The sequence below is a fragment of the Acipenser ruthenus genome, chromosome 11 (assembly GCF_902713425.1).
Source record: "Acipenser ruthenus chromosome 11, fAciRut3.2 maternal haplotype, whole genome shotgun sequence".
Taxonomy (NCBI): domain Eukaryota; kingdom Metazoa; phylum Chordata; class Actinopteri; order Acipenseriformes; family Acipenseridae; genus Acipenser; species Acipenser ruthenus.
Window position 1 is genome coordinate 41,340,052 of NC_081199.1, and position 23,394 is coordinate 41,363,445.

The following is a 23,394-nucleotide window of genomic DNA, read 5'->3' on the forward strand; positions in this document are numbered from 1 at the left end:
CAGATTAGCCATTGTCCATTTACTAACAGGCTTTACCAATACACATCACTGACAAAACTTCACCAATCAATGGTTACATATTTGGGTAAGATGTAGAGTGTGTTCTTCAATTCGAAATTTTAGTTTGAATTAAAAAGTGTTTTCTAACACTTACCTAACAACAACTGAATGTGTCCAGTAAATGGTTAAAAAGCCCCTATTGTCGCTTATTTCCTCAAATAAAGCCTTTAGATTAGACTGAGGAAAGAGTGACACTGTTATCTGGCAATAAACTGGTATCTTATCTTTTATGGCTGTTTTACTACTGGAAAAACAGATTCTTTAAAAAAGAATAGAGATACCAGCTAAGAGAAATTCAAGGGAGAAGGGAAATTCAAACAATCTGGTACACTGGAACTTATGTTGACGTTTATATATTTCACTGCCGCCTTCAGGGCAGAATATAATTGTTTCCTGAATGATGCCAGTATTACTTTATAATATGTGTTTCATCTGTTCTTTTTTTGTAGAGAAAAATGGAATAGCTTTAAAAATGGCTCTGAATTTGAAGGCTTTAACCTATTTTTTAATAGCATATGTTCGTCTTGCTCACATTTTTTTAAAACATATTCAAAATTCCTACTGATGTGCATCATTTATAATATCTACAACTTGTGTAATCTATCATCTGAAAGCTATATAAAAACAAATCGCTTAAATAAAACCTTAACTTCCCCTGTATATGGAAAATCAGCATTTTGGAAAGTAAACAACAAAAAAAAACATAGACAAAGAAGTAAATCAAACTGTAAATAATAACAGTAATCCAGGCTTGCTGCTACTATACATCTCAACATTAATGTCTGGATTTATTGCTGCATTTCTGGCACCTCAGACAGAGTTTGAAAAAAACTTTGATAAAAGCATTGCCGTTTAATCAGACAGCCGTGTCTGAAAACAGCACCTCTCCAGAGTTAAATGCCTGAATGAATATGTCTTGAACTTTCTGTCTTGTAGGAGGAAGAGCAAGGATGGAAAATGACCCCCAGCAATTTCCTCCCTACAGTGGTAGAAGGAAACAAATCATACAAAGGTCAGCATTAAAAGACAAGTCAATAGACACTGGATTTCATTATTTACAGCAGCACATGATTCTGGAGCAACCTCCGTATGTGTGATAATTCATACACCTAAAGAGGTGACAGGGAGCGAGGGAGCCAAAGAGTTAAGCATTATTTAGGCCAGAATAAATAAGCAGGGAATGGAACCTGCACCTGCTGCTGTGATTTATGATGCTTACAGCCTGTGCTGTGCTCTGGGGTGTGCAGGGTCAGGCTTCAAAGGAATGATTAAGGACCTGCAAGTTTCTGACCTGAGGTGGTGGGACTCGCCTCTTTATTAATGTTTGTTAATGTTTCCATGAAATGGGATGATGGTAATTAGTTCAATTTCTAGTAAGTTATGTGTGTATGATTGCCTGAAAAAACAGACCAAAATACTTTAACAGATTCAAAGGATTTTTTCCCTGTTATCTTTGGTAATTTATTATTTTTTTGTATTTACTTTGGCCCTTTTTCACAAACATCCCTGCTGAGGTTATGTCACAGTACTTTGCATTCTTAAAAGGAGTTGGCATCATTAACCCAAACCAGTACTTTAAGCGCAGTACAGAAACCAGGACCAGAGGACACAATTGGAAATTAAGTGGAGACAGACATAGGACAGAGGGACTGTGGTTGGGTTATTGAATGGGCTACCTAATCATGTTGTTGAGGCAGAATCACTTGGATCCTTTAAAACCCAACTTGACAAACTTCTGAGATCAGTCAGCTACTAAGAACTGGATGAGCTTAGATGGGCCAAATGGTCGCCATAAATTGCCCTCAAGCCTCCTCAAACACAATAACGTGTGCTACTTGGTTCCACTCTTAGTTTTGTTCCTTCAGTGTGTAAGAATCCTGCATTGTTCTTTTGTAGCAGTGGGGAAGCAATTGATTGGTGCACTGTACCTGTGAAGCTTCCTGGCAGATTAAGCGAGATCTAGCCATGTAGATGATCTGAATTTGGTTAAAATACATAAACACATGAGGAATAAAAATATCAGAGGAGCTATCTGAGAGATGGCTTATCTCAGTACACCCATTGCAAGCACTGGTGGTGAATATATGATTATTGGTATTTTGCAGGTAAGCAGAAAAGGTAATTGGTCAGTGAGATAGATCAGAGGATTAGTTCCTGTACCACAAATGCATAGCCATTCTTTTTTGGTTTTCTTTCTATTTATAAACACACCAGATCTGTGTCCATACTGTACTTTCACAGAGTGAACTGTGCCGACACGCTAAAGGGATTAGGTGAGGTTCGTGTGACGGGATCCTGACTCAACACTAAGATTGGGTTGACGCCATTAGCACCCCTAGCCTTGAATCTCAGCCTTTAACTTTTATTTCATATTTTATTTTTATATTTGCCAATCCCAAGAACCATCATCAAGCGCTGCAGGACCAACTCCTATTATGCGGGAATAGGAAACACATGCAAGTTAGAACCAGCCTTCCTTTCATTGATCCCACATAAAATAGCCTTCCTCCCAGGATGACAAGTGTGAGAGAAGGCAACAGGGACAATGGGGCTTGCTAATCAGCAACTGCTGTGAACACTAAATAAAGCAGAATCGAAGGGTTTAATTCAGCAAAAATCACAGTTTACTGTAGGCTGTGCCAGCTGCAACCCTGCCAGCACACACAGAAGTGTTCTTCCTCTCGGGTCTTGTTTAATGTAATTTGATTCATGCAGTCAATATTTTTGCATTCATTCATTCATGGTCAGTCTTCCATCTTATGCAGGGATAGTCAAAGTTGGCCCTTGTAAATTATTTAATTGAACCATTTAAACACCCACCCAGACCCTGAAGTAGTTAATAATTTAATTTTACTTGTTACATCTGCAAAAGGAATGGCTCTCTGGGATTATGATTGGCCACCCCTGGTGGATGTTCCGACTCTATTGACGAGAGTCCTGTCACATGACAGAAATCTAGGGGCACCACTTTAAAGAGGTTGACAGAGGGGAATCCCAACCAAAACCTTTGTTTTGTAACTAAAAAAAATCATCTTGATTCTGTTTGGCTTCGTGGGACTCCTGGAGTGCAATTAGTTTTCCAGTGTCATATCACTAACTGTCGTTGCTATAGGTGAACCTCTTGCTTCCTTCCAGTTTTCTGGCAGCAACCTACGCAACAGGAAACTAAATCATCTTTCCTGCCGTTGACACTAAAAACAGCCTTTTCCCATAAAGAAGGACACAAGTGAAGGAGGAAACCCACTGGAGCAGTAGATCTTGTAAACAAGAGATTGGCTGACGTGTTCAGAGAAATAAAGCTGCAGCAAAAATGCTTTCTATGCTCTAGAAGCTGTATCGATCCCCAGTGCTCGCTGTGTATTTTAAGAACTTGTTTGATGCTAGAAGGCTGAATGCAATTTTACCAGATAAATGCTTTTTCAAGAGTGATCCAACACAGACCTCTAAATCCTGCTTTACCACCTGGTTCTGTGGTTCCTCATTGGAGGACTTTCCCTTTAAGATGAACTCTTGTTCATGTGAAACTTGTTTAAAATGATGTCGGTTACATTGGGGTTTAGCATCTTTGGGATGGAAAACATATATAATATACTGTATGTATGTATATATATATATACAGTATATAAAGAGAGACCATTATAACATCGATGCCGTAAACATGGTATAAGATGCATCGTATAATGTTGTTGAAGCATCGCTTCAACAACATTACTGGGGAGCTGGTTCCAGATTTCCACGATTCTCTGTGTAAAAAAGAAAATCCCCCCCACCCCCCCCCCCCCCAAACACTGGCCATTTATAATCCAGCTTCCTTTAATGGATTGGCCTCGGAAAGCAGCCTTCCTCACAGAATGACGAGTGTGATGGGAAAGCCGTCGGGACAAAAGGGCCGTGGTTTATTTACGAGAGGACTTCCTTCTCCCCCTTTGTGTATAATCACTCACAGTAACCTGACATCCATCAGCTTGATCAAAGACTTTTACTGTGTGTGGAACCCCTTCATAACAACAACTGCAAACAACCCCCACCTCCATGGTTTTATGCCATCTTGATTTATGTTTATTAATAAGGTAGGAGTTACCGTTGTGCGATGTGGCTTTTCATGACCTGATATCCTTCAAACGTCTTTGAAGCTGCATTGTACAGTTAATATGCACAATATGACTTGTCTGGTGAGCGCAGTCTCTGCTGCTTCAGTGTTTAATGTTCTGCCTGGACAGCCTTGAAATGGGTATCTTTCACTTTAAGGGGAAATGTGGAGTACATTTTTAAAACAAACTTCCCAGTATCTGCATTTTTTCCTGAATTAGGGAGGTTTGGAAGGTGGCTTTACTAAATAATAATGTATAATTGGCCTTTTACTCATGAGTTATTTTAAGAATTTTTTTTTTTTTTTTTAAGTTTGTTTTGGTTTCTTATTTCTTTAACAGCTGTCTAGAACAGTTTCATTCATACTGTGCAGAACTTTATTTAATCTATCAAAACAGTCTTAAAGAAAACATTTTAAAAAGTTAAAACTATGAATGTGGTCCACTGTTTGATAATGAGGCTCAATACTCCCATGCTTCTACCATGTTATTTACCGGTACTGTGCTTTAGCATGCTAGCCTAAGCTCTGGTATATTTTGCTATGCTTTTTCCAATGACATGCTGCAGTAAAATTTTAAGGAGGTAGTCAGACTTTATCTGGGGTTTGCACCAGAAAATGAAGCAAAATAACTAATCCCCCTCCTGGTGTGTGGATTTCAGATGTGTGGCAGGGCAGAGATGAGGGACACAACTTCTCCCAACGCTTTGATGGTGAGCTCATAAAGGAGGAGAAGAGAAAAGAGGTGGAGGAGGAAATCAGAATCCAGGTGTGAGCCCAGCGATAGACACTGAGAAAGACTTACAGTGGAAACGTTGGTCAAATACTTGTTTCTTGTAGTGTATGTACAAAACCCTTGAGTAGGATGATCTCAGCTGTGCCACTGCAAACATATACTGGACTGTAATTTAGAGACTATAACCCACACCCTGTGTATAACGCTCAGCTTGTTTGACTACCTGAGTTATAACAGATCTTGAATGTGTTATTTGTAAGCATGCCTGTTGTGTTGATAGCGACATGTTGTCACTGCACAAGCAACACCTTTTTTTTTGGGGGGGGGGGGGGGGTTCTGTGTTCTTACAGCTTTAACTACCTAAACACTGAATGTGAACACAAGTAAAAAGATCTGTTTTGGACCCTGCAGGTGGATGAGCTGATGAGACAAGAGCTGAAGAACCTGAAGCTGACTGTGGACCGGGAGAAAGGGAAGAAGAAAAAAGGAAAGAAAGGTGGCAAGAAGGTAAGCATTTTATAATATGGGTTAGATATGGATGTAAAATATCTGGTTAATGCAGTGCAATGCAGCTACACCATGGATGCATGACTGACCCCCAGTCCTCTGAAGGATTCATGGACAGAGAGAATGAAATACATGAATGCAATTCAAAACCAAATTGCATACTTGTGTATATATAAATAATAAAAAAAACACTATCGTACTGTGTACTAATATATTGTGCAGTGTATTTTAAACAAACGTGACATAGCATATTTCAAATGCTGGAAAGAAAGACTGAGAGAAGAAATGAAGCAAACCACAAAATAAAAAAAATAAAAACAGGAATAACCTCAAAAAGAAAAGATTTTAAAAAGCGTATTAATTTGGAAAGTGAACCCTTCTGTGGTTTTCAGTCAGATTAGGGTTGAAAGGCAATGAGACTGGTTCTGTTTCCAGCCTCTCAGAAACTTGAAGCTCTCAAAGTCAACTCCATCAGCTTCCTTCAGTTTCCTCAGAGACCCCCCAACCTGGACATTTACAATTAGCACCATCTCCTGTGTCAGAACAAGGCCTTCTGGGGACTTGCATTGGTTTAGCAGGGAAATCACTTAGAAAGGGGAACTTGAGAACCAAGTTACAAAGAGGTAACTGTGTCACTGGCTCAGTATCAATATAGTGGTTTCGATGGTGTTTCTTAAACGTATGGTTATGGTTGGATGGTTACATTATACACTTCTATGAATAAACACGCTCCAGTTAAAATGAATGGATTATAGGTTGTTGGATTAATCTGCAGTAAAAAGAATCAAAAGGCCATAAAATGCCCAACGTAATGATTTACTTGAGTACATTATGTTAAACTGAATAGAAATTGTATCAGTGTGAGTGGCACACAGTCACGTTTCCAAAAAGACATGGTTTGTGCCATTTAATTTAGTTTAATTTCGACCTGTAAGCATCACAACTTGAGGCTCACAGTTTGGGACAGTGGACAGAAGAATTATATTAGAGAGTACACACAGTTGGCTCGTTGGCAGGATTGGACAGGGTTAATCATGTACTTTGTATGCAAGCTTTAAGAACACATACTGCTTTGATACATTTTCATGTGTGGATGTTTGGAGCAAAAGGTTCACCCAACATCCCCATATAATAACCCACCCACTGGCTTTTAAGCAAAGTGCTTTGTAAACGCAGTGATTTGTAGTGTTAGGCAAACACCCTTCTAATTTAAATGTATTTTTTAATCTGTCAGTTTTTGCAACCACGTAATAAATCATTTTTTGTTTGTTTTTTTGTTGTTTTTAAACTGGCCCTATAAAAGCAACATGCCAAATTCCAAGAATTCATATTTATTTGCTTACAATTCTTATAAATGCTGGCAGTGTATATTGGCTATTAGTTAGTGGTAGCATGTAACAGCCCACAGCTACCTAAGAGTCACATTTTCCTTTCCTTTTTTTTTGTTTTGTAAGAAGGTTGCTTTGGAAAATGGGATTTGTGAAGCATAAATATTATGTTCCCTTGACTGAGATCATTGGGAAAAGAGCTACTGGCATGCCAACCCACTCCTCATATGTTGTGAAGCAGTGGGTTGCCAGTAACAATGAATTAGATATGACATTTTGTCACATGTTATACAACGTCATGACAATCCAATACTCGGTATGAAGTGCTGAGGGTGCTCATCCTTGTTGCACTCCCCTCCTGTTTTTATTTTACCACATGTTGGTTAAGCAAACCAACAGATTGCATTAATGACATGTTGATCAACGTCTCTCTTTAGCATCAGCCCCCGATCCAAACCTCAGTATCAGGGTGATATAGTGGGTTCTGGATGCAGCACAGCAGCTGTCTAAACTAAAATTCTGAACTGCCAGAGCTGGCCCGACTGCCTTCATTTCCAAGTTCTGGTGATTTGAATTGCGACAGAGTAGTGGAGACAAGTCCCCCCTCGGAAAAATGATCTTTGCTTTTTGAAAAGCACAGGTGATTAGATTTCAGGACATGTCCTGAAATGTAAGTGCTGTACACGGTGTGATGTTTCTCAGTTTTGATGTGAGAAGAAAATAGGATATTGCAGGTTTCAGATTTTCAGTTGAGTTTGATTGAGTCCCAAACTGATACAGTGACAAAATCTTACCCTCCTCTGCCCCTGTATCTATTGCAATGTGTTTATTTTAATTAAAAAAACAAACACAAATCAAGTTGTTTTTTTATTGTAGTATTTAGTGAGGCGTGATGCATAAGCCAGTTGGCTACATTGCCTTTCAATAACTATTACTCCCTTAAGATAAACACAGAACTAGGGTATGTAACATTAACAAAAACAAACAAATAAGATAAATTTTAAATAATATATTGGAAATTCAGTCCACAAACAGATTGAAGATTTCCAGAGTTCAAGATTGCAAACCACAGATACAGCTGCCGGACTGGCGTCTTGCCATGGCTCCTTACCAAAGGGTGTAACCAATGTAGTTTCAAGCTGTCGTATCATCTAGAATTAACCAGAAGTGTCAACTTCTGATCTTTTAACCAAGACCTTGAGAAAGTAGTGTTTTATTCAAGGTCTACTAGCCAGAGAAATGGAATATGGTCAGAAGATCCTGGGTTCAGATGCCAGCTTGACTTACTGCCTCGCTGTGTAGTTTTTGGGGTAACACCTTTCCCACCTTTGTGGTCTAATTTAATGGTCTTAGTACCACTTCCCTTTACTCTATATTATCCCATTGTTGTCCTTCTGGTTAGTATGGTGGCCTGCTCATGGGGAAGCTCCTTCTATTGCTATAATGGTGGGTGGCTAGACCTGCTTTGTGCATTGCTTTTGTGTTGTGTGCCACACTGTGTTATAGACTTGTTCATCACCCATAACATCAAAGCACTGAATCAGAAGTCTATGGTAGAACAATTAGAAACTTGTCAAGTAGACAAATGTTTCAGCTCAGTGTACCATGCGTAAGGCACTAGCTGATTACTTCATTAAGTGTCTTTGTAAGTTGTACCTTATAGTCTTCGATTGAGTGTTTTTGAAGTTATGGAGGAGGAAGCCTCTAGCCCACTGAAGAAGGCACTAGCCGACATGTTTATTTCTGGGAATTGCTGACCACAGTTGTCGTTTCAGAAGAAGAAGAAGAAAGGCAAGAAGGGTGGTAAAAAGAAGCAGAAGAAAGAGAAGGACTTGACCGCAGACAGGTATGTAGAAGCATTGTAACTAGTCAGGTACCACATGCATCTTTTCAGAGTGAAGATTACGTTCTCACCTGTGCATTATGTACCTCATGTTTTCAATACATTTTCTTTTGAAACTACACATTTGAGACCTTTATAGTAAATATAGAAGTGCACAAGAGGTACGAGAGTTTAAAATAGACCCCTATAGGAAAACAATATACTTTTTTGAGGAATGGAGAACACAACTGGTTAGCAACCACAAGGTCACTGGTTCGATCCCCATCTTCCCCACTAATAATTAACATTGGGGTGACTTCCTTACAAACTCCAAGTCATTGACCTGAAACATTCCTGAAGATGACTGTAGGAAACTCCCAGAGGCAGGTTCTTACAGCTGCTCTGGGTCTCAAAACTAATGGGAGACTTTTTCTACTCACATATGGATACTTTTCCGTGGATCTGAGATTCAACAAAGCATGTTTTTAAATTGTTTGGTTTTTTTGGCATGTTTTGTCAGTATGTTTCCTGAACATTGACACTGAGAGTAAGATCGACCACAGGGGACTTTTCATCACCTCAGGGAGCAAGTTGTATACAGTTTCAGAGAACATCCCTTTCACTGGCCAACATTGCATGTGTTATGAGCAAAGTCCAGCTGTAAAAATGATTGAAATGTAAAGGGAAAACTGAAACATCACCGCTTCTGGAAAGTGAGGTGGTTTTAGAAATGTGCTGTCTTTTCTGCCTCCTCTACAACTGTGGCAACTGTGAGTGAGTAAATCAAGAATCTCAGAACCATGCAGAGCCACAGTTTCAGAAGGAACAGAAATTACAGATGCACACCCCTAGCGGTAATTTTTCCAGCTCTGGGTCTTTTCAGAAGCAGACCCACTGGTTGAAAAATTACATTTAGTAAGTCTGTTGTATATTTATCTAAGCAGATACAGCAACACAGAACAGTAACTCACATGATAGGCTCTTTTACACATGTTAGAAATGAAATATTATGAACATGTGGCTGATGCAAAGACCCCTTTAACTAATGCACTGTGCTGTGATCTCGCTCCAGGACCATTGAATCCCTGTACGAGGAGCTGGTCCAGGAAGGTTTGCTCATCAGGCCCTCCAGGACAAAGCTGACGGATTTCATTGGTAATTCTTTCTTTATTTCTTTCTTTCTTTCACCCAATGAAGTCTGCTATTTTGTGTTAGTGTTCCAGAACAGCATCTTACTTTGTGGTGTTTGTTTTTTAAGAAGATAAACTGGCTTACTTGTGCAGTGTGTTAAACGCAATAGCTATTTCATTTCCCCCTGTTGGGAATCATATCTCTGGCAACGGATTTCCAGTGGAGGTGTGGTGATCTTCTTTTTCACTGATAGCTCTTGTTGTGTGTTTACAGCAGTGGCTGGGGACATACAGTATGTTACTACCAGATCAGGTACTGGTCATAATGCCACAAACGCATTCCGATATCAAATACAGACTGACGGGAGCATTCTCGTTTATTGATGTCACCAGTACATACACTGAGCTCCAGTATACCACAGTATAACAGGGAATGTTATAAAGGAAGCTGCAGGGCCGCTGGGGTGTGAACGGGACCTTGTGGCTCGAGCCAGTTAAAGAGAAGTTTATGCAATCTGACTTGTTCCACGTGGGCAACGCAGAGTTACAGAGCTGGCAGCCTCTGACGTTTCATTAGGCTACATGTGTTCCGAGTTAATTTAATTTACATGGTGCTTAGCCAGCATACATTACATGCAAAATGTTTTTTTTTCTATTCATTAGAAAAAGGGTTTGGGTTTACCACACGCTAGGTTGTGTATGCATCTGCACTGCTGAAAACCTCACTGATTGCTGCGGTGCGCTCTCATGTTCAGTGTGCTGATAGTATAGTTCTCCTTCCACAGGCGAGTACAGTTACCTGGGCACCACGCTCCGCCAGGCTGATATAGAACCCATGCCATCCTTATCAGACGTCAAGCAGTTGATGGCCCTGTATGGAATCCTACCCCTGGGTAAGTGTCGGAAAGAAAACAAAAATAATGACATGAAACGGAGACGTCATGCATCAGTATCTTACAGCATCATTTCTTAAAGGAAAGAACTTTCAAAGGGCACCATGCTTGAACTGTGCTTGAACCAAGGGTTTTCAAACAGGGGGCCCGGAAAAAAAAAACCGTCAGGGTCACATGCAGAATGAAAGGCGGTGTTGGGTGTCCGTATCCCAGTATCATTTTGTGTTTTGAATTTCATCCCCTGTTCAAAGAGATTATCACCGGTATTAAAATTTGATCCCTGGATTGAAAGACTTGGCTGCTGAACTCTCTTCATGTCAGGTGGGCCATGACCTGAAAACCATTCACTAGCAAGTTCAAGTTGTATTTTTAGACGGTGCTGATCCGTGGCCATGTGCAAGGGAGCTACTTTGTAAAAAGCAAAAACTAGTAATGATAATGGACATTGGGCTATTTACTAAGTTTTGTCTACAGTGCAAAAAGTGACATGCAGATCCAGCTTCACAGCCTCCATATTGCAGTCCAGTCTATGACCCGACCAGTCCCCTAACTTCTCATTTCCTTTTCCTGTATTTACAAGCAGATTCCAATCCATTCTGAAACCTCCCCGGCTCTTCCAGCCCCTGTAGGTCACATTGCCTTCTGTATGTGCTGTTGTGCAGTCTGTAAGAAACCTTGTACTATATATGGGGGGCACCTTGCAGGAAATTATAGACTGACCCCCGTGTTGCTTTAGGCATACAGCATATCAAATTTACATACATTATTTTACAGATGCAGTACGAGATCTACATTAACACTGTGCATATCTTGTTTTTGGAGATACCACGGTTGTTTTCACAGGATTTTAAAGGAATTGCAGATTTGTCTGAGAACTGAAAATAGGTCAGTGCAGGGTTTAGATTAGCCAGGCTAGAATTTTGGCAAGTAGTTCCTGGACAGAACCTCCAGCAGCACAGTGCGGCCCAGCACCATTCTGAGAGTCCCCAGACAGTTCTCCATACAGATGATGTGTTCCTAAGAGGTCTCTCTAAGGTTTCTTAAACATGTCAAGACCTGCATCCAAGCTTGTAGGGCTGCAGGTACAAGTTGCTAGTGAGCAGTCCTTAATACTACTTTTGACTGTCTTTTGAATCAACCCACTATCAGTGTTTTGTTATGTGCTATTTAACATAGTTGGCATGCTGATGGCATGCTGATGTCCCTGTGATGTCAAGAAGGTGTATCGGTAGGTTGTGTTCCAGTGCACACTGGCGGCTCTGCCTCGCTTGTATTTCGAATATTTTTTTTCTGTAAAGGGTCCCAGGCAGTCCACGAGAAAGCCCCTTTGATGAAGACACTGCTGCTTGCTGGCCCGGCTGGGGTGGGGAAGAAGATGCTGGTCCACGCCCTCTGTACAGAAACTGGAGCCAACCTCTTCAACCTGTCCTCGGCCAACATTGCTGGGAAATACCCTGGCAAGAGCGGCCTGCAGATGATGCTTCACATGGTGTTTAAGGTCATTATTCAGGGTCGGTGTTCTTGAAGCAGCTTTCTCTTTCTGTCTGGGACAGGACCGATATTTATGTACATATAAGGAGGCTTGGTGGTCCCGTGGTTAAAGAAAGGGACTTCTTACTAGGAGATCCCTGGTTCTAATCCCCGCTCAGCCATTGACTCACTGTGTGTGACCCTGAGCAAGTCACTTAACCTCCTTGTGCTCCGTCCTTCAGAGGAGACATAAAACCAAGGTCCTATTGTAAGTGACTGTGCAGCAGCAGTTGTGATGCATAGTTCACCCCCAAGTCTCTGTAAGTCGCTTTGGATAAAAGCATCTGCTAAATGATTATTTAATAATAATTATATACATATACATATACATGTACTGTACATATACATATACACATGCATATATATATATAAGTAATAACCCTTTGAATAGAAAATAGACACCACTGTAAATGTTTTACATACATATCATTAAAAGTTGATATTGAAGTTTGGTTTATGCAGCTGCTATCAACATGAGTTTCATTATAATAGCGTGGGTCAGTAAATAAACATTGGTTGATTTTATTAACACGATACTGGTTCCAAACATTAAGAACTTAAAATATTGACACAACACCCACATGACCAAATGCGTTTTATATATATTGGTATATACATTTTACTCAGAATTCTAAATGATCAAGCATTACCTTGACAAATCTTTTTTATTATCCCATTAGGCATTTAAACTATAGAAACATGTGCGCTGGGAATCCACAAAATTTCCCCAGAACAGTCCCACAGCTGGTAATGAGCTGTGCAGCATATTCTTTCAACCAAAAGCAAGAGGTTGTGGCAGGGCAACAAACTTACTTAACCAGCACGCTTATGATAAATCGGCTGGGCTGCTTTTATGATTTTATAAGTATCAATGAAAGTAACAGCCACATTTTTATGGAGAAGCAAGAACATTGCAGTAGGAGTGAGGGAAGGTTTAAAAAAAAAAAAAAAAAACTAAGGCTAACTTCGACTGTCATCGCGTGATATTAGATCCTCACATTAGTATCCCTGAGTTCCCAAATGGCTGTGCAATAACAATTTGTAAGAGGCGTTCTAATGAATTCCCTACATGTTTTGTTGTTTCAGGTAGGGAGGGTAAGGGAGATTAAGATTTAGCTGTCCACATAAATCATCACCAGTGGAAGTCTCACATTTCATCCATCAGCAGGGCATTCATCACTGCCATGCCTGATCCGAAGGGAGGGAGAGCACAGGAGAGGAGAGAGAGCAGCGTTGTATTGTAGCAGCACCCACCTTTGAAGCTGACCTGAAAAATAAACATCATTTATAATTAATTGTTGCTAGCAAACCCAACCTCCTAGATAACCAACTCTTTCATCAAGTCCCAATGTATTAAAATGATGAGTGCTTATAAAGGAGTGTGCTACACATTCCTGCATGGATCAAACTCCCAATGTATTAAAATGAGGACTGCTTATAAAGGAGTGTGCTACACATTCCTGCACGGATCAAACTCCCAATGTATTAAAATGAGGACTGCTTATAAAGGAGTGTGCTACACATTCCTGCACGGATCAAAGGGTGTTGAAATTAAGTGAGCTCTGCATCCTCTTGGGATTATACAGTAGCCATCCACAATCTGTTATGGTCAGTTTGCTAATATTTATATAAAGGAGCACAGTTGTTCCAGACCTTCACGTCTCTGCCTAAATGACTGCTCTCCCAAACACAGCAGTAACATTTTGTAATACAGTCAGCTAGTTACCCAAACCCAGCTAAGCACTAATGTTGAACTCTCTAAGGTAATAAGAGTAGTGCTTATCAGGGGAAACCAGCATCTGCAAAAATTAGTTTTATTACTGTCGTGATTTCGCAGTGATGTTAAATAGGTTTGCCTGTACTGTACATTGTTGCACAGTGGTCTGTTTTTCACAGAGTTCTAGAAGTGTGTTGCTGGTACTGGTTGATTTTTCTTTTTCTTTTAATGGGTTTAGCTATTTATTGCATAAGCTTCTCCACCGTTATGATTTCAGGTGGCTCGCCAGTTACAGCCCTCGGTGGTGTGGATCGGAGACGCTGAGAAAACCTTCTACAAGAAAGTGCCAAAAGCTGAGAAGGAGGTAGGGGCAGTTATTACTGAATCAACTTAATGGACATTTCAGAGCTGTTGCAAATGCCTTCGTGTTCCAGAAATGCCTGTAAGAAAGCCAGCTGATCCGGTTGTACTCATTAGTTTATCAGCATGCACATCATGCCAGCCCTGCTTATGAGCTCTGATAAACTGTACAAGCCTTCTTACAATCTTCTTTCTTGTTATAAATCAGTGCTTCATGACAAACAGCATGGCTTTAGTTCTAAAGGTTTTGTAATTAATTTGTTGTTTATCAAATTTTTTAGTTTTCCATTAGCATTTTTTCCATTGGCGAGCAAGATGATATCGTCAGCAAAGTGGGATTGGGGGGTGTGGGGGTGCATTCTCAGGTAGTGTTTATATTCCAGAAAAGTTGAAAAGATTGCAGGCTCTCACGTGCACACATCTGTCAAGCATATGTGCACTGTCTGGTTCAGCATTCTTCAAATCAGCCCAGCAAATGGAGAATGAACAGAGAAGGGAGGGTTGTTGCCTTTTGGAATTCAAGGTAAATAGTAATGCTTTAAAGAGGAGATTACTTTAGCAACATCTTATGGTCATACTTCCTTATTATTTATAACAGATTAAACATTCTTGTTTCTGGCATGCTTGCTAGTGTTTGATTGTAGTATAAGCAAAATAGACAGAAGTAACATCCATCACTTCAACCTTGGTGGTTATCCCTTATGAATGTTTACCACAGTAGATTTGCAGGGTCATTCTGCAGTTTTCCTATGTTTTTCTTGCATGGTTAGTCTATGCATTTACCATAGTTTTAATATACTATACCATGCGTCTGTGGGCTTTACAGTGCTTACCTATGCTTTTCTAAGCGATCACTTCCCTCCTTCGTGGTTTTTGTATTACCCTCCATCACCTCTGTTCAATGGTACTGACCTGTGAGGCACAGGGAGTACACTTGGAGCTGTCACGTTTCTCTCAGACCGACTACAGCAGAGGAAAGTGGATTAGCATAATAATAATAATAATAATAATAATAATAAACCTTTATTTATATAGCGCAATTCATGTACAATACAATTCAAAGCGCTTTACATACAGAAGAAAAAAAAATACAAAAATACAATAATAAAGAGTACAGTTATTAAAAAACAGAAGTAACAATAAAATTCATAATAAAACATAAAAATGTAATGGAAAAGCTATATTAAAAAGGTATGTTTTTAATTGAGATTTGAAGATTGCAATTGAAGGTGGATCTCTGATAAAAGGGGGTAAGGAGTTCCAGAGTGTGGGGGCATTAAAACAGAAAGCAGCCTCTCCCATCCTTTTACCATTCACCCTCGGAATACATAAAAGGCCAGCATTTGCAGATCTCAGAGTGCGTTCAGGCTGATAAGGAATTAGCATATCATTTAGATATTGTGGAGATAGTCCATTCAGTGCTTTAAAAACTAGTTAATAAATAGTTTTTAAAGCATAGTGCTGCACAAATTGGTTTTCAATCTGCTTTGACTTTTGACTTTTTTTTTTTGCAAGTTTCAATGCTCTTCAAAAGTTCAGGGACTCATTTGAGCTGAAAGTAACAGTGGGAACTCAAGCAGTGTGGATAACCACACTCTTTCTACATGGTACCCATACAGGAAATTCTTTTGGTCTCTTTTGTGTTGGGGGTGGGGGGGGGGGGTCTTAATTATTCAGTAATTAAGAACAAACCACAACAGTAGCCCAAAATATGTATACAGTGAGAGTTGTGTGCAGTGCATCTAATTGATGCTTTACCAGGAGGCAATCTTCCTTTTTGTTCTTTTATGTTCTGATTTTTTTTTCAGCATTTATAGATCCAGATGGAGCATGCTGGACCAGTCTCCCTCTCCCCCTCCCTTACTTCTCCTGCACACTGTCAGCTGACACCCACTTCACAGCTAAATAATGTCTGCTTGTTGATTCAGTCATTAAGCACTCATGTTTGTTTTTTTTACAAGAAAAATGTATGCTGTGATCCTAAGTAGGGAAGTGAGCAATTACCCATCAGACTGTTTTAAGCTAAATAATAGGATAAATATGATCATTTATACTGATCAAACTGCATCATCAAGTACATGTTGTATTTCACTTCTCACTCATTTTGAATTGGTTCATTAAAATGTGTTGTAGACTTATGACAGGGGGAAGGAGACGCTTCTTCACACAGAGAGTGGTGAGGATATGGAATGAGCTACCTAGTCATGTTCTTGAAAAAGTTCTGAGATCAATCAACTACAAGGACAAACTTGGATGTGCCGAACGACCTCCCATTCGTACATTTTCTTATGTTATTATGTTTTTATGTTCTTATTTCACTCATAACAAGTTAATATAATTATGGGATAAATAACTAGAATACTTCACATATTTCAACAGGTTCCTTAAAATGATTAGACAGACGTCAGGTCCATATCAGCAAGTTTTATACCAGTCAGGGAGAATGAACTGAAAGGACTGCTTTATTACAGCAGGTCTACGATATGCAGACCATTGTATATGATCGCCCTCTAATGGTAATCAACTAGAACAACAGGAAATATATGCCATGAGTTTGTCCCATTGAATGTAGCTAAAGCAAGGAGAAAGAAAATAAAAATAAATAAATAAAAAACTTTTTTTTTTTTTTTTTAACCATTGATGTTCAATATTGCCCAGGAAGGTTTTGGTATTTTTTTTTCTTCCACTTTTGTTATTGAATGTTTTTCTATGTGACGGGTTTGAAGTAATGGGAATAATAATAATTTTAGAAACCGGCCATTTTGTTTTCTTGCTGACTTTCCTATTGAAGTATTACAGTGCAATCAGTTTTAAGAGTAAAGACGTCTCTCTGTGCCTGTTGTCTTATCATCTTTGTCTCCGTGCATGTAGATGGAACCAAAGCGTTTAAAGAAAGACCTTCCGAAACTCTTGAAGTCCATCAAAGCTGAGGATCGCGTTCTCATTGTGGGCACCACGCGACGGCCATTCGACGCAGACCTGAAACCTTTCTGTAAAGTTTACAAGAAAATCCTCCTGATCCCCAGACCTGACTACTCTTCCAGGCTGGGTGAGTGGAGACAGGCTCCCACTGCGGCACACACTCTATCGCTGCTTCCAAGATCACACATTGCATATCTTTACATACTCCCACGGCTTCTGGATACTGTACATTCACTCAAGAACGAGAAATAAAAAAACAAACAACAACAAAAACAATATTGTCTTCCCATTCCCCTGGTTAACTTTTAATAATGGCAACTGTATACACTTAAAATTGAAGATGCAAATGTATCTAATCTAGCAGATATCAATTATTCTTCCGAAGAGAAAGTATTTTCACACAGGGCCCTACCTGTGTGCTTCTCCTTCAAACCCCTCAAACATTGAGGTGAGACAGCCAGCCAGGCAGGCAGTCAGTCAGTGCTTATTTAGCGATGCACATTCACGTAGAACTGGTGTAAATGTTGGGGTCACTTTATACTATTATTGAGTAAGGTGGGCCAGATGATTACGGAGGCAAAACTGATCCAGAAATGATCCAGATTTGTTTTAAGAGGTAAAGGTGTCCCTCTGCTGGTCATTTGTGAGATAGCTTAATGGTAGCTTTCATTGGTTTACCAGCATCGGTATGGAAATGCTCCACTGAGCCTTGTTTTCCAGGAGGCAAACAAGTAAAACAAGACACCCAGGCCTCGTGCAGTATGTCAGTGTATTAGGAGTGGTGAGACCTGTTTGTTTTGTGTGTGCGCAGTGCTGTGGAGTCATGTGATCCTGCAGAACAGAGGCCTGGTCACCAACGCCTTGGACCTCAGCTCCCTGGCTAAGATCACGGATGGCTACACGCAGGGACACATGATGCGGGCCGTCCAGGCCGTGCTGACTGACCGGCGCGTCCAGCTGCAGGACAAGAAGCCGCTGACCGCCGTGGAGTTCATCAGCCCCCTAGCCAGACAAGACCCCATCTACAAAGAGGAGGAGGAAGCCTTCAAGGTGCGTCCCGTCCACCCCCACCCCCGACAGAAACACTGCGTCGTGCTAGAGCTCGTGCGTGTGAGGTAGTCTGTTTCAGTTATTTTGCCTCATGGGAATACATTTTCAGGGCATGGCTGTTATTAACAGCTGCTAGTTTTGCCAAACTAGAACCAAACACATTGTATTAATTTCTTAAGCAGTCTCAAGTTGTTGTTTCATTAATATTATTTTTAATTACAGACTGGGGTTCAAACACACAGATTGCACTAGAGAAAATGGCCCGATTCGATTCATTATTGAAAAGTTTTAAGTTTGTTTATCCGGTGTGTGTGCATGTGTTCATTTTGAACACACAAACTATTCAAAGAGAAGAACCACTCTTCTCATTGTGTACAGGTTAATAGAGGTCTACCTGGGTTATGTTATGGTAGTACAAACCAACTGAAAGTTTTAAATTTGGTTCACAAATAATATATTTAATAACCGGCCTCTCTCTGGTTTCATGGATCAGTTTTTCTTATCACTAGTGTTAATCTTCAAGTACACCACTAGATGGTGCACTACAATACCGAATGTTAAACTCAACACCCCAACAGCTGTTCTTGCTTGAGAAGACAAATGGTGCGACTTGGAGAAATAGGCAGCTCCCTTGCTCCTCTGAGATCTTGTGATAATTAATGAAACCGTGAGAATTAGTTTTGTTTATGTCAGTTATAAAGAGGGTCAGTAATTTGCTATGTATGAGCTACAGTTTTCAAAACAACAGGCAGGTGCTGGGCAGAGCAAGGTGCGGTTTAACAAGACTCTGGTTCCAACGTTAGCCGCAGAACTATCCTTAACTATTAACACTCCGCAGTGCTGAGATTTTGAAATTGCTAAAAGAAATTTCAAAAGTAATGACTCCTGTTTTATACTGGAAGTCTTTCTTGAGAGTTAAGTTTCTTATATTATCTCTAAAGCTAAGGAAGCAATACATAGAGAAGAGCCTCTGACCTTCTCTTGAGCTTCTTCCTGGGCGCTTGTGAATGAGGGTGTGGAACCAGCTGTCTGGTCCCTGGCTTGTACAGCTGACTTCATGCAGTACACCCAGGCTTCACATAAACCTTGCTGTTGTAATCTGATTCCAGACCTGGTATGCCAAAACCCCACTGGGTAAGAAGAGAGCAAAGGCAGCGAAAGCCAGCGAGGAGGACGGGGAGTCAGGCAAAGCAGGGAAAAGCAAGGGGAAGAAAGCTGGGAAAAAAGGAAAGAAAAAGAAGAAGAAAAAGAAGAAATAGACAGGAGGTGGTCCTGTCGAGCCATGGCAGAATTTATCCTTCCCTCTAGGGCCATCTGCCTCCTCTTTACTCACAGAACACTGTGTGCAGCCTCCTTTCTCCATTCCAGATACTATTTGATCTTAAAATAGCCAAATTCCAGAGTCCTATTTGGGTTCCTGTTTTAGGTAGGAGACGAAGAATGTTACGGTAAAAAATATATTTTTTCAACATTTTAGGAAAGCAATTTCTCTACACCTATTCTTATCAAAAAGGCTTTTATTAACTTTCTTTTTGAAAATTCAATAGCTTTTCTGCCCTTTTCATGGCTGCTTTCTTAACTGTGTTCCCCTCATTATTTTTCAAACCCTGCTTTAATGATGAGTCATGACTGGTTTAATTCACGAAGGTCAAAAAATGATTCTGCTGTATAATCACCCTTTCTGAAATTGCACCTCTTTATTATTTTTACTTTTAAAATTGTATTATTTCATTACATGTCTGGGATACTTCATTGAACTGAAGGTATCTAATAAGGGGAGGGGGAGAATCCAGGCCAGCGCCTTTAAAATCGTGTGTAAGAAATGTTGTGTTTACTGTAGATTCTGTTAAAATGTGAAACTAATTACTGTGTTCATGCAAAAATGCTCAAGCAATTACTTGGAAAGCAGTGGCCACAATGAAATCAAGCTTTGCAGCAGTTTGTATACTTTGTAAATAAATGAATCCCTTTTAAAGATTTAAAAAATGTTGCATACCTCGAATATTATCTTAATGAGAACATCACAATAATAATAATAATAATAATAATAATAATAATAATAATAATAATAATAATAATGTTAATAATAATGTTTTTCCTCCCTTATACAAATGTGGTATATAGCTGTGATTTAATTTGTTGTTCTGGGGAAATCTGTTCATTACAAATAGATGTTTAAAAAATGTCTTAAAACAACAAAGGTTTGAATTTCAGAAGAACTTCCACCATACTCTTTAAATAGCTTTAATAAAATAAACCTGGACAAGTTAACAGTGCACAGTAATTGAAGTATACAATTAATGATTGAATTCTAAGTCATGCAGAAGAATGCCTTTTCAAGAAGAACCTCAGGCTAGGGGATGTCTTCCGGGGCTATCGTCATTGTTGGTATCCCAGTCCTCTCCTGCTTTCATCCCCTAAAGGATGGCAGAAGTCTGAGCTTGGTAATAAGAACAGCAGGAAAGCATTAAATAACAAAAAATAATGTTCTAAGAATGTATAAACAGAAGAATACAATCATGGCTTGCTTCAGTCTCCCGGCAAACATTCCTTTAATTTCTGTGCCAGAAAGCTACTAATTAGCCTGTGTAATTGTCATTGTTGCTTCTAATTATAGCCCCAGGCTACTCTAATCCACCTTGGCTCAGTATCGGAATTGATTTTTCCAGTTTGTGTTTACAGGGCAGGGTTGCTCTGCCAAGCGGCTGACCCACTTCCCACTTTTCCTAGAAGTCTGCAATAAAGTAAAAATACCCTACAATGTGTGCGCTCCCAAGCTTTCTCTTGCCTATTGCCTCTTTCCAAACCCCAGTTCAAAAGCCATATACACCCCTGTCTTGGCTACTAAGCGCTGCATGGTTTTATACAAGTCACATGCACAACTGTACTCCATTGATGCTTAGCTTAAGTACTGCTGAAGACTTTCTATTTAGTTTTAAATATGCCCTCATATTTATTTGCATGAAAACTAGGTCTCCTGCATGTTCCACAAATGATCTTCAATGAGAAAATGAGAAAGCCTTATTCTATATGACATTTTATTATTTGAAAAAAAACACCCTTTAAAATAGCAAAATACTATTAGTCTGTATGTATATGTTATTAAACTTTATGTATACTAAGCTTCTTCTGCACTGAGTCTGAAATCTCAATGGAGGTGAATGGCAGCATGGTATTAAGAATCCAACAGTCATGTAAAGTAGAATTAGCTATATATTCTCCACAGATAATTGTTTGGTTTTGTTACGTCGGTCCTTAGGTCCCTGTCAGAATAAATGGATTTTTTTTCTGTCTTTCAGGCTCCTATTGTATCAGAGTATTCATGGCACCAGTACCATGTAACCTCAGTTCTACACACAAAATGCCACTCTCTACAATAAGAACAAGAAAAGTAAAATAAAAACCTCAACCCTCAGACAATGAAACACAGAAGTGACTGAAATTGAGAGCTTAACATCCCCTAAAATGAATCCAATTTGAAGTTAGTTTTTTCAGCTTAGGGGTTATTATATTAAGATTGGGCTGTGTTTTTTGGCTGTGTTATTTTAGACATTATGGCTGTAAACCACCGTTTATAGGAAAGCCAAATGAACATTTGAATTATTTACCAAAAATGTTAATGATTTTTTTTTTTTTTTAAATTAATTTGCATCTGCTTAAACTGAACAGAGCTTGATTGTAAAAGCCACCTAAATTACAATTAAAAAAAAAAGCCCCTTCTAGAAACACATGACCACGTTGCTGTCATTGTGAGTGAGTGCTCTCAGACAGCCTGCTCTCTGTCACTGCTTTCCTCACAACAGAGAAAGTGTCTCTCAGATTATCATGAGTAGGTATCACATGTCAGCAGTCTCCCTCTCTGCTCAGTGTCCTGCCCTGTAAAGGTTACTCGCATTAGCTGAGAGATTGATACGTGTCTGGAACAGAATCCTGGGCCAAATGTGAACTTCACGTCTCACAAGTGAGCTGTGCAAACAATAGATTTAAACCCTCCTGTGAAGATTAGGCAATCACTTTTAACAGTGTGTGTACAGCTACATACAAGCATACTCACACACACACACTCACATATACTGTACATGCGTCGCTATTCATTCCAAACTGGGATCCCATGCCTGAATTGCAATGAAGAATCATTCTGGTCAAATACAAACACACAATCGTAGTAGTTTGGAATGAAAAGCTGCAAGGTAAGAAAATATTTCAGTTGTAGATTTCAAATAAAAGTGTCTGTTTTAAAAAAATGCATATCATATTATTAAATAATAATATGTCAAGTGTGTTCTTCACATAAAACGCATAGATAGAGTTGATCTGGGATACCGTCAAATGCAGGCCAATGTTTTGCTTTGGATTTCATTGAGTTGCATTGATTTAGCATTGTGCTCAACACAATCAATGTCTACAGCAATGCAAAAAGCCCTGAAGAGATAAGAAAAGGGGTCACTACAGTGAAGCCTATACATGATTACAATGTGGCAAAGAAATGGGAATGTGGTTGCTTTAATTTAAAAATAATTATTGAAAAAAAAGAACAATTAGCCAGCTGGGTATTATAAAACAAAGCAATTAATGCTATGCTAATAAGCTGGATTTTAAGCAATTCACTATCATTTGCTAATTGAGGTTAATTAGCCTGACTTGCTAATACATCACTTCAAATTACAGCTGTGATTAATCTGACAAATTTCAGTATTTAACAAACTCTTCACAGCCATCGACATCTGAATAGCAACCAAGTGGCTGCCTGTCTCGGAGGCAGCAGTGACGAAGCGCAGCTCTAGTCACGCCGAGAGCTTTTTCCTTCTGGGTGTAATCAGACTGTATCCCTGTAGCACTAGCATGCTGTGCCGTAGGGGACTGGGTTCAAATCCTGGAGTTCCTTCCTTTATTTTCAAAGGCTGTTAACTTACCTTGTAGACAATGAAAAAGCAGGCTAATTCACTAGCATGCAGTGTTGTTCTCCTTGGAGTACTGGTTTTGAATCCAGCTGATCCCTTCCTTTATTTTTGAAGAATTGGTTAATTTACCTTAAAGTTGGTATGGAACACAGCTTTCCTGCAGGAGCTGGTGGTGCAGTGGGCTAACCCTATGGCCTTATTTCCCTGAAGATGTCGGTTTGAATCCAGTTCTTGGAGGTGAGTTCCTGAGGTAAGTAACAATGTTGGTTGTAAAATGATGTTATTTGTGTTTCCACAGATGGATGAGGAGGAGGAGAATACCTTCCCTGTAGATGGAGGGGGAAGAAGAGA

The 23,394-nt window shown here is 39.6% G+C and overlaps 1 protein-coding gene across 2 annotated transcripts in view; it reads left to right on the plus strand.

Annotated features, from left to right (window-relative positions):
- Positions 1-21,435, plus strand: part of iqca1 (IQ motif containing with AAA domain 1) — a 33,333-nt gene extending 11,898 nt beyond the window's left edge. Inside the window, exons 10-20 of one of the 2 annotated variants that reach the window (XM_034045629.3) lie at positions 997-1,072; positions 4,810-4,916; positions 5,295-5,390; positions 8,497-8,564; positions 9,613-9,695; positions 10,456-10,563; positions 11,862-12,061; positions 14,088-14,174; positions 17,042-17,219; positions 17,904-18,142; positions 19,252-21,435. In XM_034045629.3, the coding sequence (XP_033901520.2) occupies positions 997-1,072; positions 4,810-4,916; positions 5,295-5,390; positions 8,497-8,564; positions 9,613-9,695; positions 10,456-10,563; positions 11,862-12,061; positions 14,088-14,174; positions 17,042-17,219; positions 17,904-18,142; positions 19,252-19,401 (1,392 nt within the window). In that variant the 3' untranslated portion in view covers positions 19,402-21,435. Of the gene's footprint in view, positions 1-996; positions 1,073-4,809; positions 4,917-5,294; positions 5,391-8,493; positions 8,565-9,612; positions 9,696-10,455; positions 10,564-11,861; positions 12,062-14,087; positions 14,175-17,041; positions 17,220-17,903; positions 18,143-19,251 lie in introns of both variants that reach the window. The other variant, XM_034045628.3, reaches the window with a different exon arrangement.
- The last annotated feature ends 1,959 nt before the right edge of the window (positions 21,436-23,394 follow it).